We start from the raw sequence: 26,092 nt of genomic DNA on the forward strand, positions 1-26,092 counted from the left end.
CCTCACCTAGGAGTCCATAGTCTATAATTTTCATTCGGAACAACATTATTTTCAACTTCATTGTCTCTTCCTTCCTATAATCTATACAATATAACTTCCATTGCCATTGATTTTTCGTTCACGACAGCCACTATCTTTCATTATTCGAAAACCCCATACGTCGTAACACTCCCCATTCCACTGTTAGCAGACTGGTGAGGTGCCATCATCCATCAACTCCTAAAATTCTTAATTCAAATACAAGAACTAATATATATATATATATATATATATAAAATAGTTTATGGATAACACGTCAGCACGATATAATGGAAATGCAAAGCATATAATAACTCGCGCTTATAAACACTAATTATACTAAACTTAATCCAACCGTAATGTCTCAATGCTCATAAACTGCTGAGACCTGCATCCATTCTCTACAACTGGATACAGAAAACAGTGGAAAATATCAAAAGAACAAAAAAAAAAGGTCAGAATGTTCCACAAGTATACTCGCAGCGTTTTTCATGGATTTTTTTTTTTTTTCACCTCTATTTAAACTGAAATAATGGAACCACAGAAGGAATGGGGAAAAAAAATTTTAATGTTACAACACAACAAATAAAAAAGTGAATATCCTCCCTTTTTATTGTCAAGGACAGCACAGGACAGGTCAGGATGACTGGTAAAATAATTCTACTAGTGCCCATAGCCAGGCGCTGGAGGTGGAGGTGGGCGCTTATTTGATCTTCTTTCTAACACAGAATATTGGTTGCCTAGTTGTTGAAGGCCACCATACCCCCTGGGAATGCCCTGGCTGCTCCTTGGACCCCAATTGCCCCATTGCTGATGACTAGAACCTCCAGGTGGCGGTTGGTAGTTCTGACGATAACTGTTGTGACCACCTTGGTAAGGATGAGCACGGACCCCATTTGGACTTTGTGCCATTTGTCCCCTAGCATACATGGGTCCTCCATTCTGATGATACCCTGACTGATGGTTTACATCCCTCGAATACTCTCCTTTACCGTGCGTAACTGCTCGGTTATTTCTTTCGTAGAAGTCTTGAGGATGAGGCCTATTGTTAGGATAGCGGGACACTGGTGAGACATAAGGTGGATTGTACCCATCCTCAAAGTAACCTGGACCGGCAGTGTAAGTTGAAGATTGGTGATGTCCTCGAGGAAGGTGAAAAGTTCTTGGTGGGACCGGGGGCATTCTGTTATATGCCTGATCATGAAACCTATCATTTTGGTAGGAAGCCATAGGCAGCCGATGAGGAGGCACGGGGTAAGATGGTGGCTGGGCGTGCATTTTATTGTCATATCCATTAGGATCTGTCTTCACTTGTAAGCTATTAACAACGAGTCGATGAGCTGCCTGCCCAAGCTGCCGGCCAGAAATGGTTCCCGAGGGATTTTGCCTGAAATAAAAAACCAAATCAACAACATTCAAATAGAACGAAATGATAAAACAAGATAATCTTTGACAAGTCTAGTCTTTATGTCATGTGCATCAATCAAAATGTTACGTGATCATGGAATACCTTCCATTCTCCCAAGGCTTCCTTCCAGAATCTTCATGCCACAGAACTGGTTCAGGTTTTAGATCCCCCAAATTCACAGTCTGTAAGAAAAGCCATGTTAAAAAGCCACACCCTGCTCAACCATCTTATCAGCTTTTACATAACAGCCGTGTTAATATCTAAAATTTCAAAATATATATATATAGTAATCAATGAACGCATGATAGCTGCTTAACGGACAACTTCCCTTAGTGAACGCCAGATAGGAAAAGAACATAATATTACTAGAAAATTAATCCAAAACCCAAGATACAACGATCCAGTCTTTTCCCAGATACAGACCTCACTTTCTAACAGTATCCACATGAATAAAAAACTTAAATTAAATCACTTTCTTGCCATTGCATTACCCGATCTTCTTGCGAATTGAGCCACTCGACCTTAGAAAGGATGAAAATATTCCAACATTATTTTTCCGGTCATCTTAAACCCCATATTAGAAAGGATGAAAATATTCCTATCTTATTTTCTCATTCATCTTAATCTCCCATTTCGGCTGTTGCTCATTTTAAGAACATTGTGCCTCTAAACAACCGAAAATTTGTATCATCAACCATAGTTAGTTCAAAAGCAATTGTAAAGAGTTTCCTTGGACTTCACATATATTTTATTCTCAAAATATCTTGTAATACCTCAATGGAAAGCCCAAGCCACATGGCCTATATACTCCAAAAAAACTAGTCAATGATATAATTGGAGCACCATTAGGATATTATAAAAAACAAAAACTTATCATTCTCAAGCAATTTGGATCTCTTACACCACTTACACTAACCATTAGATTCCTAACATCCTCACCCACCCACGGGTAGCCCAAGTGGTAAGGGCGAATTTGTGTGCATGTCCCCATGTCACAAGTTCGATTCTCCCTAGTATCAAACCGCGATTTAAGTGAATGTGTTACAACCCCTAGAAAAGTCACATTGGGACAAGCCTTGACACAGCCCTTGGGAGGCAAGGACAGCACCGTGGCTAGCCCACAAGCATGCCTTGGCTCATGGGGTGACACGCACGGGGCGCCCAGCATGCATGCGCGCCTTGTCCCAAGCGGTGGCACCCAGCATGCGAGCTAGAGGGGCTAGTGAGAGCTTGCTTACGCGCACAACCTGGCGCCGCACACCCATGCGAGTCTCAGTGCGCACTATGGTGGACCGCGTGGCCCTTGCATGCAGCCATGCACCGCAAGGCCTTGCGCGGCACTTCCAGCCCACCCGGCCACACTTCAGCAAGGCTAGTGGCATGCCCACCAAGCATGCCATCCAGTGCACGGCTCCAGCCCGTGCCTTGCATAGCAGATCAGTGGCATGCCCACCAGGCATGCCATCCAGCGCATGGCTCCGGCCCTTGCCTTGCAGACTCAGCGCCTAGGCCATGTCGCACGCACACATGGCTCACCACCAGCAGGCCTTGGTGCCATGCTCATCAGCAAGCCATGTTGTACCACCTAGCCATGAACCAGACCGAAGACCACCATGGGCTCATGCATGGGCCAACTTGGCCCACCACTATGTTATTTCTTTTTATTTATGTTATTTATTTCCAATGGGCCTTTTGGGGGTTTCCAAGTTGTAAACTCCTATATATAGGACCCTTAGCTCCTTCATTTCATATCTTTGGACAATTGGCTTAGGAGAGCTTGTTTTGGAGATCATCTATTTCGGTACTTAGCACTTGGGCTCTTTGGGGTGCAATTCGTGAATCCCTAAGGAGAGAATCACACTTTGCAATTCGTGAATAAGTGTGATTCAATCTATCAATCGTATTGTTCTTGTCATTCAATCTCTTTTTTTCCATTTACTTTCTATTGTTATTGTTATTTTGTGTGCATTGTTCTTCATATTGTTCTTGAGTGTTCTTCGTTGTTCTTGTTCTTCATTTTGTTCTTGAGTGTTCTTCGTTATTCTCGAGAGTTCTTCTTTGTTCTTGAGTGTTCATCATTTGCTCTTAAGTGTTCTTCGATGTTCTTGAGAGTTCATCTTTGTTCTCGAGTGTTCATCATTTTGTTCTTGAGTATTCATCATTTTGTCCTTGGTGTTGATTCTTCATCTGCATCATTTGATCCATCCAAGCACTTAGTGCCACCCACTATCGTGTTCGCCCATTTTCATTACTCCATACACTCATCTTTGCCCAAACACCTAACCATACTATACACAAGCGGTCATCTTAACCACCATTGTTCGAGAACCAAGCAAGAGAGGAACAAGGATCCGGTCATCACAAGACCACCATTGGCGTGGAGGACTTATTGTCTAGGGACTTGATCATGGTCCCTAACAATTTGGTGCTTTCATTGAGAGGATTCTTGTTTGGTGTTCTTGAGAAGTTCTCACTTCTCCAAAAGGTAAACAACGTGTTAACTCAATCCCTTGTGAATTTGATTGGGAGGTCCACGGAGGACCTCGACATTGTTTACTTTGTATTGCTTGAGAAATTGAAAATTGAAATTTGGGGGTTGAGGTAGAGGACGAAGTAGTGTGATTGTAGGGGTCAACCACACAAGTCCTCCACGCCAATGGTGGTCTTGTGATGACCGGATCCTTGTTCCTCTCTTGCTTGGTTTTCGAACAATGGTGGTCAAGATGACCGCTTGGGTATGGTGTAGTTAGGTGTTTGGGCAAAGATGAGTGTATGGAGTGATAGAAATAGGCAAACACTATAGTGGGTGGCACTAAGTGCTTGGATGGATCAAATGATGCAGATGAAGAATCAACACCAAGGACAAAATGATGAACACTCAAGAACAAAGATGAACTCTCAAGAACATCGAAGAACACTCAAGAGCAAATAATGAACACTCAAGAACAAAGAAGAACTCTCAAGAACAACAAAGAACACTCAAGAACAACATGAAGAACTCCCAAGAACAACGAAGAACACTCAAGAACAATATGAAGAACAATGAACACAAAATAACAATAACAATAGAAAGTAAATTGAAGAAAAGAGATTGAATGACAAGAACAATATGATTGATAGATTGAATCACACTTATTCATGAATTGCAAAGTATGATTCTCCTTAGGGATTCACGAATTACACCCCAACGAGCCCAAGTGCTAAGCACCGAAATAGATGATCTCCAAAACAAGCTCTCCTAAACCAATTGTCCAAAGATATGAAATGAATGAGCTAAGAGTCCTATATATAGGAGTTTACAACTTGGAAACCCCCAAAAGGCCCCTTGGAAATAAATTAAATAAAAATAACATAAATAAAAAAAAATAACATAGTGGCGGGCCAAGTTGGCCCAGGAATGCATGAGCCCATGGTGGGCTAGGATGGTGCATGGTGGTCTTTGGTCTGGTCCATGGCTAGGTGGCACAACATGGCTTGCTTATGAGCATGGCACCATGCCATGCAAGGCCTACTGGTGGTGAGCCATGTGTGCGTGTGGCAGCCTAGGCGCTGAGTCTGCAAGGCAAGGGTCGGAGCCATGCGCTGGATGGCATGCCACTGACCTGCTCTGCAAGGCACGGGCTGGAGCCGTGCGCTGGATGGCATGCCTGGTGGGCATGACATTGACCTGCTCTGCAAGGCAAGAGCTGGAGCCGTGCACTGGATGGCATGCATGGTGGGCATGCCACTAGCCTTGCTGAAGTGTGGTCGGGTGGGCTGGAAGTGCCGCGCAAGGCCTTGCGGTGCATGGGTGCATGCAAGGGCCACACGGTCCACCATGGTGCGCATGGGCCTGCGCACTGAGACTCGCATGGGCGTGCGGCGCCAGTTTGTGCGCGTAAGCAAGCTCTCACTAGCCCCTCTAGCCCGCATGCTGGGTGCCCCGTGTGTGCCACCGCGTGGGCCAAGTCGCGCATGCATCCTGGGTGCCCCGTGCGTGTCACCCCATGAGCCAAGGCATGCTTGTGGGCTAGCCACGATGCTGTCCTTGCCTCCCAAGGGCAGTGTCAAGGCTTGTCCCAAGGTGACTTTTCTAGGGGTTGTAACAGAAAGGCCATGGCAGTGAGTTGCTGTGTTAGTCTCCCCGGGACTTTAGGTTCCACAGGTGAAACCTAAGGGCTCTGCAATGGGGTGATTCCCCCGTCATTAAATTTTAAAAAAATAAAAATAATAAAAAAAATTGTAACATCCTCGTCAGGCCAGTCCGTCATAAGTGGCACGGCTAAAGTCTCACATTTCTAGTTAGGATAGACTCTAATACTAGTTGTAACACCCTGAATAGAAAGCCCAAACCACATTGCTTATACTTCAAAAGGACTAGTTAATGATACATTGGAGTACCATTGAAACATTATAAAGAACAAGAACTTCTCATTCCCAAGCAATGTGAGATCCCTCATACACCACCTATCCTTATCACGTATTAGAATGGGATATCACAAATCTTGATGTACTTCTCCACTTAATTCACCTTGCTCTCAATCTGTCATATCATGTAACATATGGGTCCTAAATTAGGATTTAGAATCAAGATTATTATTATTATTATTATTAGTAATGTTTTTTTTTTTTTTTAAGATTTGTTTTGAGATAGCAATTGTTTTTTAGTGAGATTCTTCCACCCTTCACGCTCATATGCCTCTCAGTGTTTATTTCCTAGTTGGAGTAGTTTCCTAATTTGTAGCCAAATTCAGCCTTCCAAACCCTAGCCTAAATGTTCTATTTTTATTCACATTATTCCTCCCTCATGCCAACAGCAACCACGGCTAGAACCCAGTAAAGTCGAAGTTTTCCATACAGCAAACCAGCCCTCATAGGACCATTGTGACCTTCCTCACAGCCACTAAGCAACCACCTCGCCGGATACCACTACAGAGCACGCTGACGGTAAGCCCTCCTTCCTCCACTGCGTTCGTTGACCCATAAACTCCTATGTCGTTCTCTCTCCATGTGTTGTTGCTCAGCCCACCATCGACCACAAAGGACATCAGACCACCACTGGGTAACCCAAAAGCTGCCGGCCAGCCAAGTCCACGTCGGAATCCCTCCATTCTTTGACTTCTGTCATGATTTCCAGTCTAATAGATCACAAAATCTATTTCACTCAGAAAGTTGTGCCGCTGTTGACCTCGACTCACCACCACCATTGCATTCAGCCTCCTCTCTGGGTAAGTTTGTCGCAAGGTCCTTCCCTCTCTCACAAGCTCCCTATTTCTTAGCCTTCGGCTTCTCCAGGGATGCTTATTCCTCTAAAATACAAAGTGGGCCTTGGGCCTTAAGCCCATTCAGCCAGGTGCCTTGTAAATCTTTCAGAGGGCTGATTTCCCACATGGGTCTTGTCATATGCTGGGCACTATTTTTATGCTTTTCAGGAACTAGTATATTATTTAAGTGGACTGTTTCCTCGTGTGGACTTAATGTTAATGTCGCAGAAACTGTTTTAGTGATTTTAAATTAGGCCAAAGTTGTATTTGAATCTATATGTAACCCCTGAACTTATTTTCCAGAAAATGTTTAAGGAATTGAAACTATGTCGCTGAGTATTAAATATGGTTAGTCTATAGCATTTGTAAACCTATTTTATGAATCATTATCTACACTGTTATTTTACAGAATAGATAATATATTTCTTACTAAATTATATTTAAAGGACTAGACATGATATTATTGTTTTAATAGCTATATAATATTAGTATTTATTGAATTCAGTATGTAGCTGAATGTTTTATTAGATTAAAGTTCATGATATGTGTTCAATTGGGAAGAATGCTATGACACATTTTCTAGAAAAATTAGTAACGTCTAGTACCTCGTATAGATAATGCCTTACGAAGTGGGAACCAGGAGGCAGCGCTAATAGGTAAGTAGCATGGCATAACTTTATGTGCGTGGTAAATTATTTTGTCTTCTTTTATGAACATGCGAGGTTTACCATAACCTATGCTACGCTACGAGCCAGTTCAAGGTTAGTCCCTTTTCATGAATCATTATGAATTTTGATGATACATGGTGAATGAATAAAACTGTCTCTGCCATGCTGATATGGATTGTTGTTAGAATGGATGATACGTTATAATAATCACATGTATGCCATGTAATATTCATATAAAGTTTAGATCATGTTATGCCATATCACGCAAGATAAACAATAATATGCCATGTTATATGTTATACCATGCACGAGAGTATGTCATGTCCATGTAAATTCATGAAGACAAATATGTTCACATGCATTGCGGAAGTAAAGAAATACATGAATAATAAATAAACTGTAAATGGGCCTCATGTTGTGGGTTATGATGTGCGGTGCCAATCACTCAAGCGTGGTTCACCCTATTTCTAGTGATAACACGGACTCAAGTGTGTATCACAACATAATATGACACGCTATATATGGTGCTACGGACTCAAGCGTGATTCACTCTATTTTAAGTGATATCACGGACCCAAGCATGTATCACTACATGATATGACACGTTGCACGGTGCCATGGACCCAAGCACGGTTCACCTCATGTTACAATATGAATGCACGGTCAACGATCATTGGACCGATGTTCGCAGGTAATAATGGTCACTAAATAAGTGAAAAATAAGATGAACAAGTCATGCATGATTAAAAGGAAATACATAGGGTCAATCACTCATGCATCATGCTATGTGAAATTCCATAATTTTTTTAATTCCGCATATGTTATGAAACAATGAAGTTTTGCTAAAGCTAAATTAAACTACATTATGATATGCTATTATTGAGTCTTTGACTCGTTTGCTCCTCTTTTATGTTTTTTATTTTTTTTAAATATCCATGGGTGTTGGGGCCAACTTGCGCGCACTTCAACTAATCCTACGGGGCCCTAAAGTTAACGGCCAAGTAAACCTCCAGTGATCCTAAGGGGATTTGAACTGGTGACCACTGGAGAGCAAATCTAAAACCTGACCAACTGAGCTACCTTAGGGCCTGTTCCTCTTTGATGTTTTAATGTCTCAAATGTTGATTGTGTGGACACAGAGCTGGAAAGCCAGGAGTAGATTAATTTCAGAGACTTAGACTGGACTAAGTGTTATTTCCACAAGGATTTAGTTTATGATTAAAAGATTTGAACAAGTGATCACCACATAGAATTAGTTATGCCTTTTCATTATGTTTCAGCTTTATGTTATGAAAGATGTTAAGTTAATTGTTTCAGCATTATGTTATGAATGTACATAACTCTCCTAACCTACAGGAAGGGGTGTTCCATATCCTCTGCAATATACTCATCCTTTATAAATTCTTATTATTTTCATAAGTCACTCATCCTCATAAATTTTGATCTAACATATTGACCAGTAAATACTTATCAAAAAAAAATATATTGCCCAGTAAATTCTACGATCCCACCATCCATATTTTCACTTTTAGGTTTTGGGTCATCTCACTACAAATTCCACTCAAATTAGATTTCTGCTTTGTCCCATCAAAGTGTAGGATCGTGAAGAGATGTGAACTTAATGTTGATCCTTAACGCAAGCCTATGTGGGATAAAATGATAAAATTCAGCTTGTGAGACTCAAATTGTTCTCTATCTTTACAAAAAAAAAATAGATATCCCAAACCAGAGTCCATGAGAACGGAGAAAAATCTAGTGGAAAAGGACTTTTTAACTGAAGTGCAACAAGCCCCACTAGCAACCACATACCTTCTTTGGGAATTTAACCCCTGCAGGCGGTCGGGTGACATGTTCGTGCACATCTGGGAGTTGATATATAGCACATCTGAACAGCAAGGAATAAACAAGAAACAAAAATGAGCAGAGAGTCAAGATACATCAATACAATAAAAATCAGTGCTCAAAAAGCTTACATGACTTGGTTGTCAATAATATCTTCCATCCCTATCACAGGAGACCTGAAAATAGGTGGGCAAGGTTCTCCGGCACATGGGGATAAATAACCATTCATTCCACCACTGCATTTAGCCCTAAATAAATCAGATAATAGTCTGAAAACATAAACTGAAGTGCACAGCAGACTTGACACGTTTCAATTATTTGCAACATAAACCAAGAAATAAGCAGGGTGATAAGCCTTCATTGTTCACAGGTCTCTTCATTCACTTTATCCACCATGGCAGTACTATAGTATTTGGGAATCTGGGATGATATTCTCATATTTTGGCAAGTTTAATCCTTTTCTATACTTTTAGAGAGGGATTTTTATTGCAGATCATCTGGCAAGGGAAGGTGTAGTAGGGGTTTCAGCTACTTACTCTTTGGTTAGTAGGTTACTCAGCTACCAAATTTCACTTTTGGGGGATTACCGGATGGATTCATTGGGACTACCACAATTTAGATAACCATTTTTTCCACTTAGTTTGCCTTGCTTGTAACTGCAATAGATTTTTGCTTAAGCCTGTAAAAACAATTACTGTTTTAAACTAGTATAGTGTACAGGTCATAGTTTTTTTAAGCTTGGTTTTGGTATTGTTGTAACCAAGTTTTTCTTGTAAAGGCATTTCTCCACCAAACGTGATGATTTATTGATAAAATTGGATAGGGATGGGCGGCGGGGAACCTGGACGAGGGTCGTGCAAGCGGATGCCCGCATGCCAGGGACTGCTAGGGACAGGGCTGGGCCCAGGCCTGCCCGGGGTTTACCCCGTCAGCCCAGCCCAGTTATATATATACATATATACACACACACATATATATTAAAAAATTAATTTTTTTAATAAAACAATGTCGTTTTGGGGAGTCATCGTTTCACATTAAGTTTTGTTTAAGTCTTTAAGCCCCCCGCAGCGTCTCTCTCTTTCCTCTCTCAGTCTCTCTTCCTCTCGCCCAAACCCCTGCTGCCATCCGATGCTGTCTCTCTCTCCCCCTCTTGTTGTCTCCATTGGCCTCCCAGCCCCACGTATGACCTCTCTCTTTTGTGACTGTTACTCTCTCTCTCTCTCTCTCTCTCTCTCTCTCTCTCTCTCTCTCTCTCTCTCTCTCTCTCTCTCTCTCTCTCTCTCTCTCTCTCTAAGTTTGGTTTTGAATTTTGGATTTTTTTTTTCCTCTTTAGGTTGGTTTTGAGCAGTGGTTTAGGCAGACAATCGTGGGGGCCAATCAGCCCCACGGCATCTGAACGGGGGTAGGGGCCAAGCCTGAGGGCCCAACTCTCCCCCCGCCCATGCGGGGTGAGGGGCGAGACCAGGGTGGCTCCCATTTGGGGGTGCGGGTAGCACTCTAAATTGGGGTATTGTCCTTTTCAAAAAAAAAAAAAAACTGACATAAGCAACCAAGTATGCAATATACTTATTACTAGACCACAGAAATTCTGACAACATATGAAACATAGAAAATCACTATAATCAATTAGCCTTTGGCAGGAAAATTATAATTATAAATTGCCAGAAAAGGATGTTGATTCCTATAAGAACAATATAGGCATACTATGTGAATAAACTTTTGACCTTTTTCTTCCGATTTTTTCTTTTGGGAAGGGGGGGAGTGGGGGCTTCCTAAATACAGGCTCGGTTTCTCCAAATGGAAGAAAATTTGTGGTAAAAGAAAAGTCAACATAAAAAGTTGTAATCCATAACACAAGTCATAAAAGAGAAGTTGCGTCTTCCAATTACTAAGGGCTGGTCAAGGCATCCACTGGCATAAATTAGGCTAAATAAAAGGCTGAAGAGGTTAAAACTGATTTAACTTCTTCAATTATATATGTAGGGACCGTTGAAGTTGCATAGAAAGGGTCACCGGGGTGGCGCACCTCCGGTCAACTTTCTCGTCGATGAAATGATGGTACCCATGCCAAAGGTGAAGGAACTTGATGTATTGCCGAGACTTGCCGCCAACCCAAAACCCAATCAAGATTTAAGAAGAGCAGGGAGTTAAAGCGTCTTACTTGGGCAATCAACTACGACGCAAAGGAAGGTAATACAAATCAAGGGAGCACTAGAAGGAGGGCAGGAGTATGAAGTCTTCCTCTGTCCTCTTAGGATTATTCAAGTGGAGTATTAGTCTTGTGGGAAACAAGCGGTTGGAGTAGTTACAGGGACTTGCTTTACTTCTTTTCTTTTTTTTTTTGTTTTGTTTGGGGGGGGGGGGGGGGGGGGGGGCGGTTCTGTCCCGATCAGGCTTGGACTATATTGGATAGGTTTCTAATTTCTCCCTCTTAGGCAATGTTCATTAGGGGCTCTTTATTATAGGCTAGTGTGGAATCAAGATTTTTTCAGGTTTTAGTCTCATCAGGAAATAAAAAAAATAAAAATCACTAAGATGGAAAAGCATAAAGGTGCTATCAATTTTTCATCAAATGTGGCACATATTGGTTTACAGCCTTGTTTGGATTCGAAAACCATCTCAACTCATCTCATTTCATCATTACAATTTTTTCAAATTCTCACACAAAATATAATAAACAATTCAATTTTTTCAAATCCCAATTCAACTTTTTCAAATTCCAAAACAATAATAACAATATTTTATTCAACTTTTATCTTTCATCTAAAACTATCCATCTCATCTCTGAATCCAAACCGTACCGATCTTTATTTTTTTATGAATAAACAAGTTTTATTGATCAAGAACGGATGGCAAAAGCCAGTATTACAAGAGGCAAGATGCCTAAACTAAGTAGGCACAATAGAGACAAGGAACTCTCGAAGAGCCATGCCATTGAAGCCAACGGCAATAGCCCAACTACAAAGAGTTCTAAAAAATAAAACTTTAAGCTCCTCTAACGATCTCGCCTGACCTTCGAAGGTCCTTTCGTTGCGCTCCTGCCACAATACCCACATAATGCAGAGAGGGATCATCTTCCAAATAGCTTTAATAGGTTGCCGACCTCTTAGGTTTACCCAACAAGCCAAAGCTGCCTCCACAGTTTTTGGCAATACCCAAGCCATATCCAGTCTACCGAAGACTTCATTCTAGAGACTCCTAGCTATATCACAATGCAAAAGGAGGTGATCCACCGACTCTCCGGCTCTTTTGCACATACAGCACCAGTCTGCAATAATGATCCTCATTTTCCTTAAATTGTCAGTGGTGAGTATCTTACCTAAGGAGGCCGTCCAAACAAAAAATGACACTTTGGTAGGGGCCTTGTGACTCCATATCTTTCTCCAAGGAAACTGAATATTAGGCTCTTGAGTGAGGGTCTTGTAAAAAGATCGCACAGTAAAAATACCTTTGCCTGCAGGGGTCCACCATAAAGCATCCTCTTGTTGTCTATTTGGTCTAGCGGAGTAGATAAGGCTGTAAAAATCCTCAAAACTGCTCATTTCCCAGTCTTGCGCCCTCCTACTAAAATTGACATTCCAAAGAAGTTGACCCTCCGCTACCTCCATGACTTCCTCAACTGAAACATTCTTGGCACTTGCCAACTGGAAGAGCACAGGGAATAGATCTTTCAAAGCCCTGTCACCACACCAGACATCGCTCCAAAATTTTACTCTAGAACCCGTTCCCAAATGGAACTTTGTGAAGCAGCTGAACGCCCCCCACCCTCTTCTTATGTGTTTCCATAACCCGACGCCATAGGCCCCTCTTGCTTCTCTGGTACACCAATCCCCCCATAGACCCCCATACTTCTTCTCAACCAATAGTTTCCACAAAGAATCCGGTTCCCTGGAATATCGCCATAGCCACTTACCTAGCAAAGCACGATTGAAGACTCTTAAGTTGTCTGACTCCCAAACCTCCCCCCGAGATAGGACGGCAAACCTGCTCCCACTTAACCAGATGAAACTTGAACTCATCCCCCAAACCCCCCCATAAAAAGTCTCGCTGAAGCTTCTCAATGCGGGCTGCCACACCCGCAGGTAAGGGAAACAGAGATAAAAAATAAGTGGGTAAATTTGAGAGTGTACTCTTTATCAACGTGATTCTTCCACCTTTCGACAAATACATACGCTTCCACCCCGCCAAACGCCTCTCGAATTTTTCAATCACTGTATCCCAAACCGAAAGGGCCCTCGAGACACTCCCTAGCGGGAGTCCCAGGTAAGTCAAAGGGAAGGCGGTGATCTTGCAGCCCAGGGTTCTAGCTAACTGACGAATACTGGTAACTGCCCCAATTGGCACCAATTCAGATTTTTCCAGATTAACCTTCAGACCAAATACTGCCTCAAAACAGAAAAGGATGGCCTTCAAAACTCGCATTTGGTCTTGATCAGCTTCACACATAATTAGAGTGTCATCTGCAAACATTAAATGGGAGATAATTAAATTACCTCTATCGGGGGTTTCAATCGGGAAACCGGCTAGATAACCATTATCAACCATAGCCGAGAGCATCCTGCTTAAAGCCTCCATAACAATAACAAACAGCAAAGGTGACAACGGGTCCCCTTGTCTCAGACCACGTGTACTCTGGAAAAAACCCACTGAAGTTCCATTGACTAACACCGAGAACTTTGTTGAAGATATACACCAGCAAATCCACTTCCTCCACCTATCCCCGAAACCGCATCTCCTAAGCATATGAAGGAGGAAGTCCCAGTTAACATGATCATAAGCTTTTTCCATGTCAAGTTTACACATGATCCCCCTGTTCCCGGCTTTTAATCTACTATCAAGGCATTCATTTGCTATTAACACTGCATCTAGAATCTGTCTTCCCTTTACAAACGCATTTTGGGGTTGTGAAACAAGCTTCCCCATCACCTCACTTAATCTGTTCGCTAAGACTTTGGATATAATCTTGTACACCCCATTTACCAAACTAATAGGCCGAAAGTCCTTAATCTCCGTGGCCCCAGTCTTTTTGGGAATCAGAGCAAGGAAAGTGTTGTTGAGGCTTTTTTCAAATTTTCCAACCCTGAAAAATTCCTGAAAAACCTGCATGAGATCCTCCTTTATCACTTCCCAACATTCTTGAAAAAAGCCCATAGAGAATCCGTCTGGACCTAGCGCCTTTTCCTTAGCCATTTTCCTCACTACTCCATGTACCTCTAACTCATCAAACTCCCTTTCCAACCTCTCCACGTCACCCGCTCCGATGGAGTCAAAAGTCATCCCGTTCAGTGGCGGCCTCCAACCCACCTGCTCCGTTAGTAGGTTCTCATAAAACTCAATAACATGATTGTGAATTACCTGCTCATCTCTACATTCCACCCCATCAACCTGCAATGCCTCAATGTTATTGTTTCTTCTGTGTGCATTTGCAACTCTATGGAAAAAGCTCGTGCTTCGGTCCCCTTCCCTCAGCCATAAAGCACTGGACTTTTGACGCCAAGACATTTCTTCTAAAAGTATCAATCTCTCAATCTCCGTCCCCAGCTCGGATTTTCGGGCCTGTTCTTGCTGGGAGAGTGGTTGTAGCTCTTGCCTCCTCTCAATCTCCTGAAGTTCCGCAATCTTTATTTTTTTACTTTCCCCAACATTACCAAAAGACTCCACATTCCAAACTTTTAGGTCTCGTTTGAGAGCTTTCAACTTGCACGCGAAGATGAAACTAGGAGTACCTTGGAACTTATAGGAAAGCCACCAGTGTTTAACCCGGTCCACGAACCCGTCCGCTTTCAACCACATATTCTCAAATTTAAAAGGCCGCTGCCCTTTCCGCATACCTCCACAGTCAAGCAAAATAGGCCAATGATCAGAGCCAATACGGGGCATACGTTTCTACCATACATCTGGAAAATGACTTTCCCATTCTGGTGAAATTAGAAAGCGATCCAACCGAGACCATGATTGGTTGTTGGACCAAGTCGCAAGACCACCTGCTAGTGGCAAATCCACCAAGTTCAAATCAAAAACCCACTCCGAGAACTCTTCCATAGCCAACCGCAACCTTCTACAACCAGAGACTTCACTTGGGAACCTAACCACATTGAAATCTCCTCCTACGCACAGCGGGACTGCCCACCAACTATGTATCCCAGCCAGTTCTTCCCACAACAACCTTCTATCTGTGTCTAGATTAGGACCATAAACATCTGCATAAGCCCACAAAAAGTTATCGGAAACGCACTTAAAGGAGCATGCGACCGTATACCGCCCCACGAAATCCTCCATCCTTTCCACCATCCACCTATCCCACATCACTATAATCCCACCGGACGCTCCATTTGAAGCCAAGAAAGCCCAATCAATATGTACTCCACTCCATAAACTCCGCACCAACCTTCTATCAATCATTTTTAATTTTGTTTCTTGTAGGCACACAATATCAGCCTTCCATTCCCTCAACATGTTTCTAATCCGGAGCCTTTTATTAATGTCGTTTAGCCCACAGACATTCCATGATATAATCTTCGGCTTCATTAAGAAACAGCCAGCCCCTTCCCCTTCTTCTTACCTCTACTGGCACTACCCTCCATATTCAACGACCACGTCAATCTTTTGAGTTCCCGATTTTTCTTCGCATCACCTTTACTTTTTTGTTTATGACCCGCTTCAATCGCTGTAAGGAGTGCAAGGAATTGCTCCTCATAACCCTCACAGTCAATACCCACGAAATTTTGGATCTCTTTTACCTTATGGAAGACCCAATCAGATACATTTGGTTGAGTCGGAAGGCATAAACTCAGCAGGACAGGCTCCTCATAACTACATAACTGATTACATTGATTTTTCGCTTTCCAATACGATGTCTTCCAGCCCCAACTGCCCACACACATCAGGAAAAACAAGCTCATCATCCTCCAAAAAGATTGAAACTTCTAAACCATTCTCCTTAGCATTCTTCACCTCAGACCCAACTTCTGATAGTGCAATAGGATCTGGACTGCTTCCCAGCAAAGGACCTGCCCCTTCTGCACACAACTTAGAGTCGGAAACCTGCACTGGGTCATTTCCAATGGATCCGAGACATACATCGGAGTACTTGCCGACGTTCTCTGCCACTATCGTCGCCGGAATACTCGTCGGGAAGCTTCCCAACAATGGACCGATCCCTTCTGCACGCAGCGTCGAGTCGAAAACCTACACCGGGTCATTTCCAGCGGATCCGAGACATACGTCGGAGTACTCGCCGGCGTTCTCTGCCACTATCGCCGTCGGAATACTCGCCGGAAAGCTTGCCGGAACCCTCTCCATCGGTATCGGGAAGAGAGATGTTTCCGGGACAAAAACTTCCTGCATCTCGCGATCCGAAACACATTCGCGTCTCTCTGGACCTGGATCTGCAGCCTTCAGGCCGGGTTGCATACCGGGCTGAGGCTTGGGCCGAGACTGGACGGTTGGCCCAGGCCCCAGGCTGTGTAATAAACTCGACCCTCCCTCCCTAATAAGCAATCCTTTCGGGCCCTCACGGGTCAGTTGCATACCGGGCTGTTTAATGGGTTGAATTTGACCCCTTGACAGCCCACAGCCATGCCCATCCTTCTGGGCTACAGGATCCCCATCAGCAGATTGAACTGCTGTTGCATGGGCTGACATTAACCCACCTAAACCCGGCCCTTCCACATTGTTGGATGAAGACCCATCAGTTTTGCCTTTAATTACCTCCCACCTTGCCGTTTCCTTTCTCAGCCCCACATATCTTCGCAATTCTTCCGTACCCTTCTGAAGTTTCCTCACTTGGCCTGCAATTCCAGCATACGTCTACTACTCTCCCACGCCAACTGACCACCTCGAGACCTGCCATCTTCTGCACCCCGTACAATAGGTTGTGTCCGACGCACCCCCCCAACGTCCCCTGCATGTCCTCTCGGTGCGTGACCTACCATCGACTTCAGGACCTCCGAAAAGGTTCGGTTAAGAGTTCTCGGCCCCCTCCCCTTGTTAATCCTCCCAGCCCCTCCGACAGATTCTAAGTTTGCACTCCTGGGCTGAGCCATCTCCACTGCATTCGACTTCAGACTTTTCCAACCCCAACCATTTTTGCCTTCAGGGAAACAGAGCAGACTTCTTCTACCCGCCTGATCATATTCAGCTATCGATAGATACCTCCCACGACTATTCTCACATCGTTGTCCAACAAAACTTCGATAGCCTTCCCTTACCACTGAATAAACATCCTGCTTCCCCCCTCTCAGGCAATCCTCCAGCACTTTCACAAGCCATAACAGAGTGTTTCGGCCCACCACCACCTTGTGATTCACCTTCCACCCCTGCTTTGAGATACGAAAGTCATCTCCCTCCTTTGCAAACACTAAAAGTTTTGACTCAATAACTAACTCTCTATACCAAGCCATAAAAGAAGAAAAAGGAAATAAAAGGAAAAGAGAAGAGATTTGAGGTAAAGAAAAACAAAGAAAGACTGAAGAAAAATCAACTCCGGCGAGAAGCGCCGGAGGGAGAGTTGGGTGCATGCATGCAGTACGGAGAGAAAATGGTTTACCAAAACAATTGACCATCTCCAAACCGTACCGATCTTACTAAGATGCATTATCAAGAAAAAAAACTAAGATGGCATGTTATCTAGCTTAAAAAACAATGAAATTTAAATGATCAAGCAACAAAAAAATGGAACATTATAAATTGGCAAGAAGACAACAAAAAATAGAATAAGATTTCAGGAAAAGATTTCCTTATTTCTTTTATATGTGGCTTTAAAAAGATAACTTCTAAATCTTGTAACCCATTTTTCTCAATAAAAGAGAACTTCTTCATGATATTACCAAATCTACAAACTGGGGAAACATGAATGGAAGTAGCATCAAAATGTTGTGCACAAAAAATGACAGCAGTTCCGCAACCCAGATCGAGTAGATGGTAACCATAAGAAGAATTCTCAAATGCACGGATTGATTACTTAGAAAAAATTAAATTTCAGTGAATTACAATTAAAAACTACTACAAACCTTTTGTCAGGCTCAATTCTCTCCTTAATTTTAGCACGTTCTTCATCTGTTAACCTTTTACACTTCTCATCAAGAATACTTATGCATACAGAGAGAGGATGACACAATTTCACAAAAAGCATGTCGAACATCATGCTATTTCTCCGTACCTCCTCCACCTGCAAAATGATACAGAAGTCAATTAAAATTTTAAGTCATATCTGGAAAAAAAGTGAGAAAAAGGGGAGGCAAGGAATAACTAGCAACGTATCAGAGTACAAAACTGGCTTATATCAAACATCATACCGTCAATGTATGTTCAATTTTCTGGACTTCTGTAAGAAGACGAGATTCATCGATAAAAGGCAATTTTGCAATACCCTTAATAAAAGAAATCAGAGGTGTCAAAAATATTGATAAAATGGCTATCTCCTACTCATCATCATCCCACCTAGAAAAAAAGATTATAAAAGAAGCCTACCTGCCAGGCATACCGTTTTCCATTCATATCCACCTCAAAATCTGAAAAACAGCACGGCAATTTTAAGGGAGAGAAATTCTAATTACCTATAATTACATTTTATGCAAGAAGCATACCAGTTGGGTAGAAATCAATAATAGGTGAATCCGGATCAGTCATCAGTTTCCTGTAATGCTCAGGAAGTGCATGGCAACTGAAAAGGGATAACAACTTGCTCTCAAGTCAATGAACAGGTTACAAAAATGCAAAAATAAAATCAAATGTAGAATGTGTGCATACTGCACCTTGCAGCAGGGAATACTCCTAAAAGCTGATTGAACGGTTTGAAGGGAGAGCCAAGCTCAAAGCTTATATTCAACTGACCAAGATCCTTGAGATCAGAAGCAAAAGGCGCATAATGATAGGGATAAAACCTAAAACAAAATTTGTTCAAAATCAGAGCAAGGAACCAAAATCAAAGAAGCATATAAAATATAGAGAAAAGATAATTCACAGCACAAAAGACAAGCGAGCCCCACAGCTCTTAAACATCTGGCCAGGCCCTTACAGATTGATCTTTTAAGTTGAATAGAGGTTATTCAAGGCCAAGTTATGAGAAAAAAGGTAGTCGATAAAACATTTTTTTTGTTAAATTTCAACCATATTGAAAGTCTGCTCATAATCTTCATGTGTATCGCCAGTGGTACTGTACAAGTAGAGAGTTGCATCAGCTGTTACCATGTTTGTAGTAATTGGTTTCATGTATAAATGTTCCTGGGACATCAAGTTGGCAGTCTAAAAATGCACCTCAACCATATAATACAGTCCCTTGATGAACTCATGAACTCATTCACCTTTTTCCCTATGGGGCAAAAATGTAGGAGGGGTGATTGCACCCCTACCTGCATCCCTAGGAAAGCAACCCTGTTAAACCTTACTGAACCTATAGAACTAGGTACCACCCGACTGCAACTAGATTGTAGCTGCATTCTAATTGACAATTGATATTGTTCCCGTATGAATTTAAGAAGAATAAGAGAAAACAAACTCACCACTGCCAAGAAGAAACCCCTTCGTAATAATAGTGCATGACCCAACAAAGGCCTTCTGTGTACCTCAAGACCTGATAGAAGTGCCAATATAAAAGATAAATCTACAGTTCTCCCAAATACAGTGCCAATATGGTAGATAACACTTGAATTCATTTTACTCACAACATCTCTTCTTATTGCATCAAGCTCCTCAGGAGTTCTTGCAGAAAACTTTTCTTCATAATATCTCTCTTTCCACCCCGGTTCTCCCAATCTAACCTAATAAAACAGTGCAAAAGATATAACAACTCAAGGTAAAGCATGCACTAAGCAGAAGCTAATTGAACTTTGTATGATGCCAAAATTCAAATACCAATCAATACACAAAGGTAACTTATTGTCAAACCTTGTCCTCTTCGGGCTTGTGAGAGTTATAGACATCAGATTTCTCACGAAGTACCTCCTTAAGCTTTGCTTTCAATTCTTCTTTGTTTTCATCTAACTGAAAAGCAAGAGAAATAAAGATGACAACTCAATGAGCATTAATTTAAGATCTTATAACGGTTACAAAATATGACAAATAAACGACAATACAATAAAGATGCACTATAACTCCTCACCAGCAAGACTCATACCCAAACCCACATAAAGTTACTCATAAAATATAGCTGACAGAGTCAGATTTACATTAAAGTGCCTCTCCTGAAGCAGGAAAACGTACTTCTATTTCAAAGCTACTTTCAGCTTCAACAATAGCGGCACCAATCGTGGCCCCTGTAGACAAACGTGCAACTTTTTGTGGCCGAGTAGAAGTCCCTCTAACATCTGAGGCCCAAGCCTGCTTGTTTTTAACGTCAAGCCCTGATAAGCCTGCAGTGGCGTGTCCAAGTTGGTAATCTTTTCTAGCAGACATTGAGCCCTCTGAACTGCGATTAAATCCTGATTGTTGATAGGGTGAAGATGAAGAACCAGAAGCAAGACGAGAACCATGATATCGAGCAACCGGCACAAGAGACTCAGGTTGAACTAGAGGCTGTGCGTCATCTCCTCTCGTGGCACGTCCCTTTTCACGCTTTATTCTTTCAGCTTGCCGCTGAAAAAGGAAAGCAGGATAAAAAATTCATCAAGGCTATGCCTATTTCAGTATTAATAAATTATCTTTTAACCTATCAAAAAGTTTGTTTTTTTTTTTTTTTTATTTTGCAAACAAAAAAAGCATTATATAGAAATTACATATGGCAAAAGGCAATGCTCTAATCAACTGTCACAGTATTGGACCAAATAATATTCTTAGAAAAGCATTGCTTTAAAATGCAAGCAGTTTGAACGATAACACAAATCCTGAGATATGCAGAATCTCCCCATAAAGGCCAAGCAAAAAAGTAGCAGAACAACCCCCCCCCCCCCCCAAATTTTTTTTTTTGGGGGGGCCGGGGGGGGGATCAGAAAGCAAGAATATAGGGAACCTGACTCTCAAAAAAAAAAAAAAAAAAAAAACTAATTCCACCTAAATTGAGTTTGGCCTCATCAATCTCTTTTCATTAATTAAGGTCAGCCACGCATCTTTTTCACCATTCTGCCTCATCATACAAGGTCATACCTCAGCTCCCTTGCTTATCATATCCTTGTCACTGCTTCCAGACAGGCGCATATTCTTACATCATAAGTTCAACAATTCTTTTTTTTATCTAAGTAATAAGTTCAACAATTCTTTGACACCTTAGTTCTATTTCAAGTTATTATTTCAACCATTAATGAATGTGGAACTAAATGAATCCACAAGGTAGCGGGAAGAGTCAGGGATAAAATGAAGAAGCTGCAGTTGATACATAGAATCATCACTATACTCAATACAATCCTCATCAATCAAGAGAACATCACATCATGAGATTAGCCAGAACCATGTCAAATTGCCAATTCAAGAATGGCGAAAACCTGATGCAATCGAGCTCTTTTCTGGAATATCTTATCTTCAAAAGATCCAACAGCCTGAATGAAATGCTCCACCCGGCTCAAATTTGGCTGTGAGCATCAAGAATAATATACAGCCCATAAAGAAGATTAATACAGGAGAACTGAACAAACTTCTAGAAGCTAATATGAAGAAAATCAATAAAATACCTTGCTTCCATTAGTCAAATAACCACCCAATGCCCTAAATTCCTTCTTGTATATTGCCATCAGCAAGTTAATCGCACCCTATACAAATAACAGGGTAGTGGATATTCATTTGCATAAATCTTAGAGAATTCAAAAAGGAAATTCAATTGCAGCCTTCCTGCAAATTCCAATATGTATGGTATGCATGTGCATAATTTTTGTTGTGGATTGGTTCAGTGGCTATTACACATAATTACCGAGATTAAAAATGGCTAGAGTCATGCTATTTATTTAATTCATCATACATCTCTAATGCATCATAACAAGAAATTCTACAAAACATTTGTGAAGATCTCTGAGCTTTTTTTCCCATCTAAGCAGCGCAATTCAAACCTTTTTCAATAAAAAGTTAAAACTTTAAACCATCATGAATAGGAAATTTTATAAAATTTTCTCCAAAATAAATCATTTATTTAACAAACCTCACGAATCTCCAAAGTGGGCATATGTGGTAAGAAATCATTTCCAACAAAGAAACACATGAAGATAAAATCATCTACAATGCATTCAAGATCAATCTTGAATGGGGCGTTGGGCATTGCCATTTCATGCTCCAAATATTCTCTAAGAGTCCAAATGTTGAGAAACTGCCAAGAGGATAATTATAGTTCTATATTAGTGATGATGATATAAAAAATATTTCTATTAATACACAAAAGACTATCGCCAAGGTCTTCCACAAAACGAAATCAAACCTGGTATGGTTTTTTAGCAACAACAGCTCCTTCACCTTTCTCATCAAATTCTCCAGACTTCCTTTTTGCCTTCCCTTCACAATTCGCTGCTAAATGACCCATCTGGCCACATAGGAAGCATTTGTCTTGTTGCCCAGGGGTAAATACAATCTGAAATGGACCATCCAAAAACAAACCGATTGTTTGTTATAAATGGGGAGAAATCCTAGGCATATAATACCAATTGATTCTAATGAACGAGCATCTCCATAGTTCTCCAATCAACCATAAAGAGAAGAAGCCAAAGTGTCCTGATTTCCCTCATTTTCTTCATTTAATAATCTACCCAATATAGCTTATTAAAAAGGAAAATAAACATAAAAGCAGAAGTAAATTCATGTAAATAGTGGAATGCCAACCTCTCGAAGTATTGAAAAATGAATTTCGTGGGTAGCCAAACCTAGCATTATCAGATCTGCATCCTATCATGTCACCAATTAATAGAGAGCAGCAAGTGTTAGTACAGAATAACAGGGTAACATTATATCAATCAAATGCCAAACAAAAAAAAAAAAAAAAAATCAAAGCAAGCCAATTTTCCTAATACAAGTGAACATATATGTTTACCAATCAAAAAAATAAAAAAAGTGAACGTATATGTCAAAGGACGATATATACCAAACCATATAGACAATGACGTGTATTTGGGTCATAACCAGGGAGGTTTCTTTGAAGGCGGACATATGACATAATCTTGTGTTCCCCTTCGCCAGGAACATTGGCATCAGAGAGAATGACCTTTCCGAATAAAATAAAAATAAAAAAGTGAAGTTAGCACACTCCTTGATAATTGGGAGACACACAATGACACAAACAAGAACATTATAAGCGCAATCAAACAAAAATATAACCTCAAAAGTGGCAAGGTAGCTTGCTAAGTAAAATACCTTGATTTTTTCCCAACCAGGGTCATTGTTCAATCTAAGATGAATATAGTACTGCAGTGCAACAGATAGAACAGCCATAAATTCAGTTCCTGGTGTAATGACATTAGAATCAAAAACTTGTGACTCCTGTTTAGGAGGAAGCTTTCTGCCCTCTCTCTCAAATTCCTCTCTTAGCCGTGCTTCTTCAGCTGCCTGCAGAAGAAAGGTATCAATATCAATAGTTGGAAAACCTCGCTTATTCTTAATCTCATTTTCATTTCTTTTTGGCGCTTTTCCTCTTCTTGGGAAAGGGAGTGACAGCACGTTATACGTGCTAGGTGCCTCATCGTGTGTGCATACGTTCTTAACTACAATGTTTGCTACCTATCAAAAAGAAAACTATATTGATACGTAGCAAACAATCAAGTTAAGAAGTCATCGCATATACACACGATGAGGCACCTACCACGCATAAAAGCACATACCGCATCTGATGCATCTTTAGCCGCTCTAAAACGCCTAGATCGTTGTTGATTCATTTTAGCCCTTGGGGCAACACCATCTACCAGTAGTTTCCAGATAATTAGAGTTATAACAGCACATTCGATACTTATAGGCTAGCACATTGCAGTAACAAAATAAAATTAACTCCAATACTCACCAATAGCCATGTATAGCAGCTTTCGAGGCCTCACCATCACGAAAAGCCTATCAATGTAATCAAACATACACTGAAATACTTCAGTGTAAGTTGTTGGAGAAGGCTGCATAAATTATAAAACACAGTAAAGGCATAATTGTTTAAAATAATTTACAAAAAAGGATGAGAGTCTAGGAGAATATGGTATACAACTATAAAGCATATTGAAAGTCATTATTCCATACAAAATCAAGAGAGCATTGATGTTGGCTGATACAGACAAGCCTTCAAAAAATTAATATAACCTCCTCCTTCACATGAGAGAATACTAGACTAAAAGGCATCTCTAGCATAAAAGAACCAAGGTTTCTCTAAAATGCCTTTACAAGGATCCAACACTTTATCCGACAGAATGCAAACACGTTAAATTTGCTTTATGTTACTCAATGGAACGGTGTATCTCATAATTCTTTTACAATGAATGTAAGGTGCGCAGAAAAGATATCTTTCCAAATTATATTCAGAAAATATTTAGTCAACGCATTCTTTTTTTGTATGACAGGGGAACCACCCATGACAGAGCCCTTAGGACTTACCCATGGAACCTAAACCCCCGGGGAAATATTTAGTCAACACATTTAGTCAAGTTACTTAATTGTAGGAGGGAATCATCAACAGTACGAGCACATTCACGATTTCTTCATACATTTGCAACATAAACATTCTAAAAAGGCCATAGAACGTGCAACCAACTAAGCTTTCGCTAGCTTCATAATATATATCTATAAGCGTTGAAACGACCATGATAAAAAGTACACAAAAAATGCCCGTTTGTTACACTCAATTGCAGCTAACAAGTACTTAGTGCACCGGGTTTTTTTCCGGTTAAGATGTGTTGCATTTGCATGGTCTCTGGGATTCTGGGATTCCTCATCATCAAAAGTTATCGTTTGGTGATTAATATAACAATTATCTCAGCCACATTCTATGAAATTAGTGAACATTGAGCACGTGTGCTACGCAAATAGCAGAATTCATTAACCAATTCAATAAACGCAACAATACCTAAAGTTGAAACAACTTGACATTCTCCCGCCAAAATAAAAAACAATAAAAACTAAACAAACAAACAAAAAACTGGAAAATACAACCATACGCGAAATCAACTACAAATAACCGCGTTGTAGAGCATTAAAACTAGAGGCGAGATAAATGAAATCGTGTATTGACTCGTACCCTGTCCTCGGGGTGAAAACAAGGGTGAATAATCCCATTCATGTCGAGGTAGAGATTGTCGAATTCCATGTTGTTAGGGTTCGGCTTACTAGTATCGACCGGAATTTGAACGCCCTCGATTACGACCGGTTCTTCTTCGATCACATCCACCACCACCAACGGGTACTTCTCCGCTAACCATCTATAGAAAGCCGGAACTCCCATTGCAAATGAGATGGAACTCGCAGCCCAAACAGGTGAACGAGAAAGAGCGTCGCTCGACGGAAGAGAATCGTAAACGTAACCCTAGCCTTAACTGAGAGAATAAAGAATACGCCAAAGAAGAAACCGCGCTGAGACTGTTGGGGACACGAAATCTGTTTGGTGGTGACGAACTAGGGCACGGAACTAGACCATGCGACGGTCCCTTCCAAAACAAAGGACCATGCGACAGTGGTACATCGGATTATAATGGTAACTTGGTCAATTAACGCTACGATTTTCGGAGACAGATGGAGGCTATTACGTCTTTTTTCATGGTTGGTACGTCGGTTTGATTTCTCGTTTAGATACTAAACATACGATATTAGCGAAATAAATTATAAATAATAATAAAGATAAATGATATGTATAGTCATACCAGTATCATGCAATTTTTTAAAAATAATAATAAATAAATAATCCACGTAATATAAAAATAATAATAATAAATAATTTAAAAATATCTTAAAAGAGATTAGTCAACACAATTCATGTCACATTGTCATCCAAATTTTGCGAAATAAAGAAAAATATAATTTGGAATACATATTATCAT

General features: G+C 41.0%; 1 protein-coding gene across 4 annotated transcripts; it reads right to left on the reverse strand.

The window, feature by feature from the left end:
• Positions 1-326: 326 nt before the first annotated feature.
• On the reverse strand, positions 327-25,743 carry LOC122314995 (5'-3' exoribonuclease 3-like). Of its 4 annotated transcripts, none has more exons than XM_043130659.1 (23): positions 25,297-25,742; positions 24,082-24,184; positions 23,906-23,982; positions 23,442-23,633; positions 23,173-23,292; positions 22,914-22,976; positions 22,516-22,665; positions 22,243-22,407; positions 21,782-21,859; positions 21,596-21,682; positions 20,382-20,753; positions 20,067-20,162; positions 19,844-19,939; positions 19,682-19,752; positions 18,935-19,063; positions 18,767-18,843; positions 18,651-18,691; positions 18,476-18,550; positions 18,191-18,348; positions 9,311-9,427; positions 9,147-9,222; positions 1,529-1,608; positions 327-1,405 (listed from the first exon to the last, which is right to left on the reverse strand). In XM_043130659.1, exons 1-23 carry the CDS (start codon positions 25,498-25,500, stop codon positions 682-684), a joined length of 3,351 nt encoding a protein of 1,116 aa, XP_042986593.1. In that variant the 5' UTR covers positions 25,501-25,742; the 3' UTR covers positions 327-681. The 4 variants fall into 4 exon arrangements, with proteins under 4 accessions (XP_042986593.1, XP_042986594.1, XP_042986595.1 ...); XM_043130660.1 differs by having other exon boundaries at positions 9,311-9,415; positions 25,297-25,741; XM_043130661.1 differs by lacking the exon at positions 9,311-9,427 and having other exon boundaries at positions 25,297-25,743.
• Positions 25,744-26,092: the final 349 nt, after the last annotated feature.

This window comes from Carya illinoinensis, chromosome 7, assembly GCF_018687715.1.
Source record: "Carya illinoinensis cultivar Pawnee chromosome 7, C.illinoinensisPawnee_v1, whole genome shotgun sequence".
NCBI lineage: Eukaryota > Viridiplantae > Streptophyta > Magnoliopsida > Fagales > Juglandaceae > Carya > Carya illinoinensis.

What these genes read in the sequence shown, in the direction of transcription:
- LOC122314995 (XM_043130659.1), bottom strand. Translation starts at nt 25,500, where the DNA reads ATGGGAGTTCCGGCTTTCTATAGATGGTTAGCGGAGAAGTACCCGTTG. An exon ending in CTGGTTGGGAAAAAATCAAG is followed by an intron (nt 23,293 to 23,441) that starts GTATTTTACTTA and finishes TTATTCGGAAAG; the next exon opens with GTCATTCTCTCTGATGCCAA. An exon ending in ATGCAATAAGAAGAGATGTT is followed by an intron (nt 19,753 to 19,843) that starts GTGAGTAAAATG and finishes CACTTCTATCAG; the next exon opens with GTCTTGAGGTACACAGAAGG.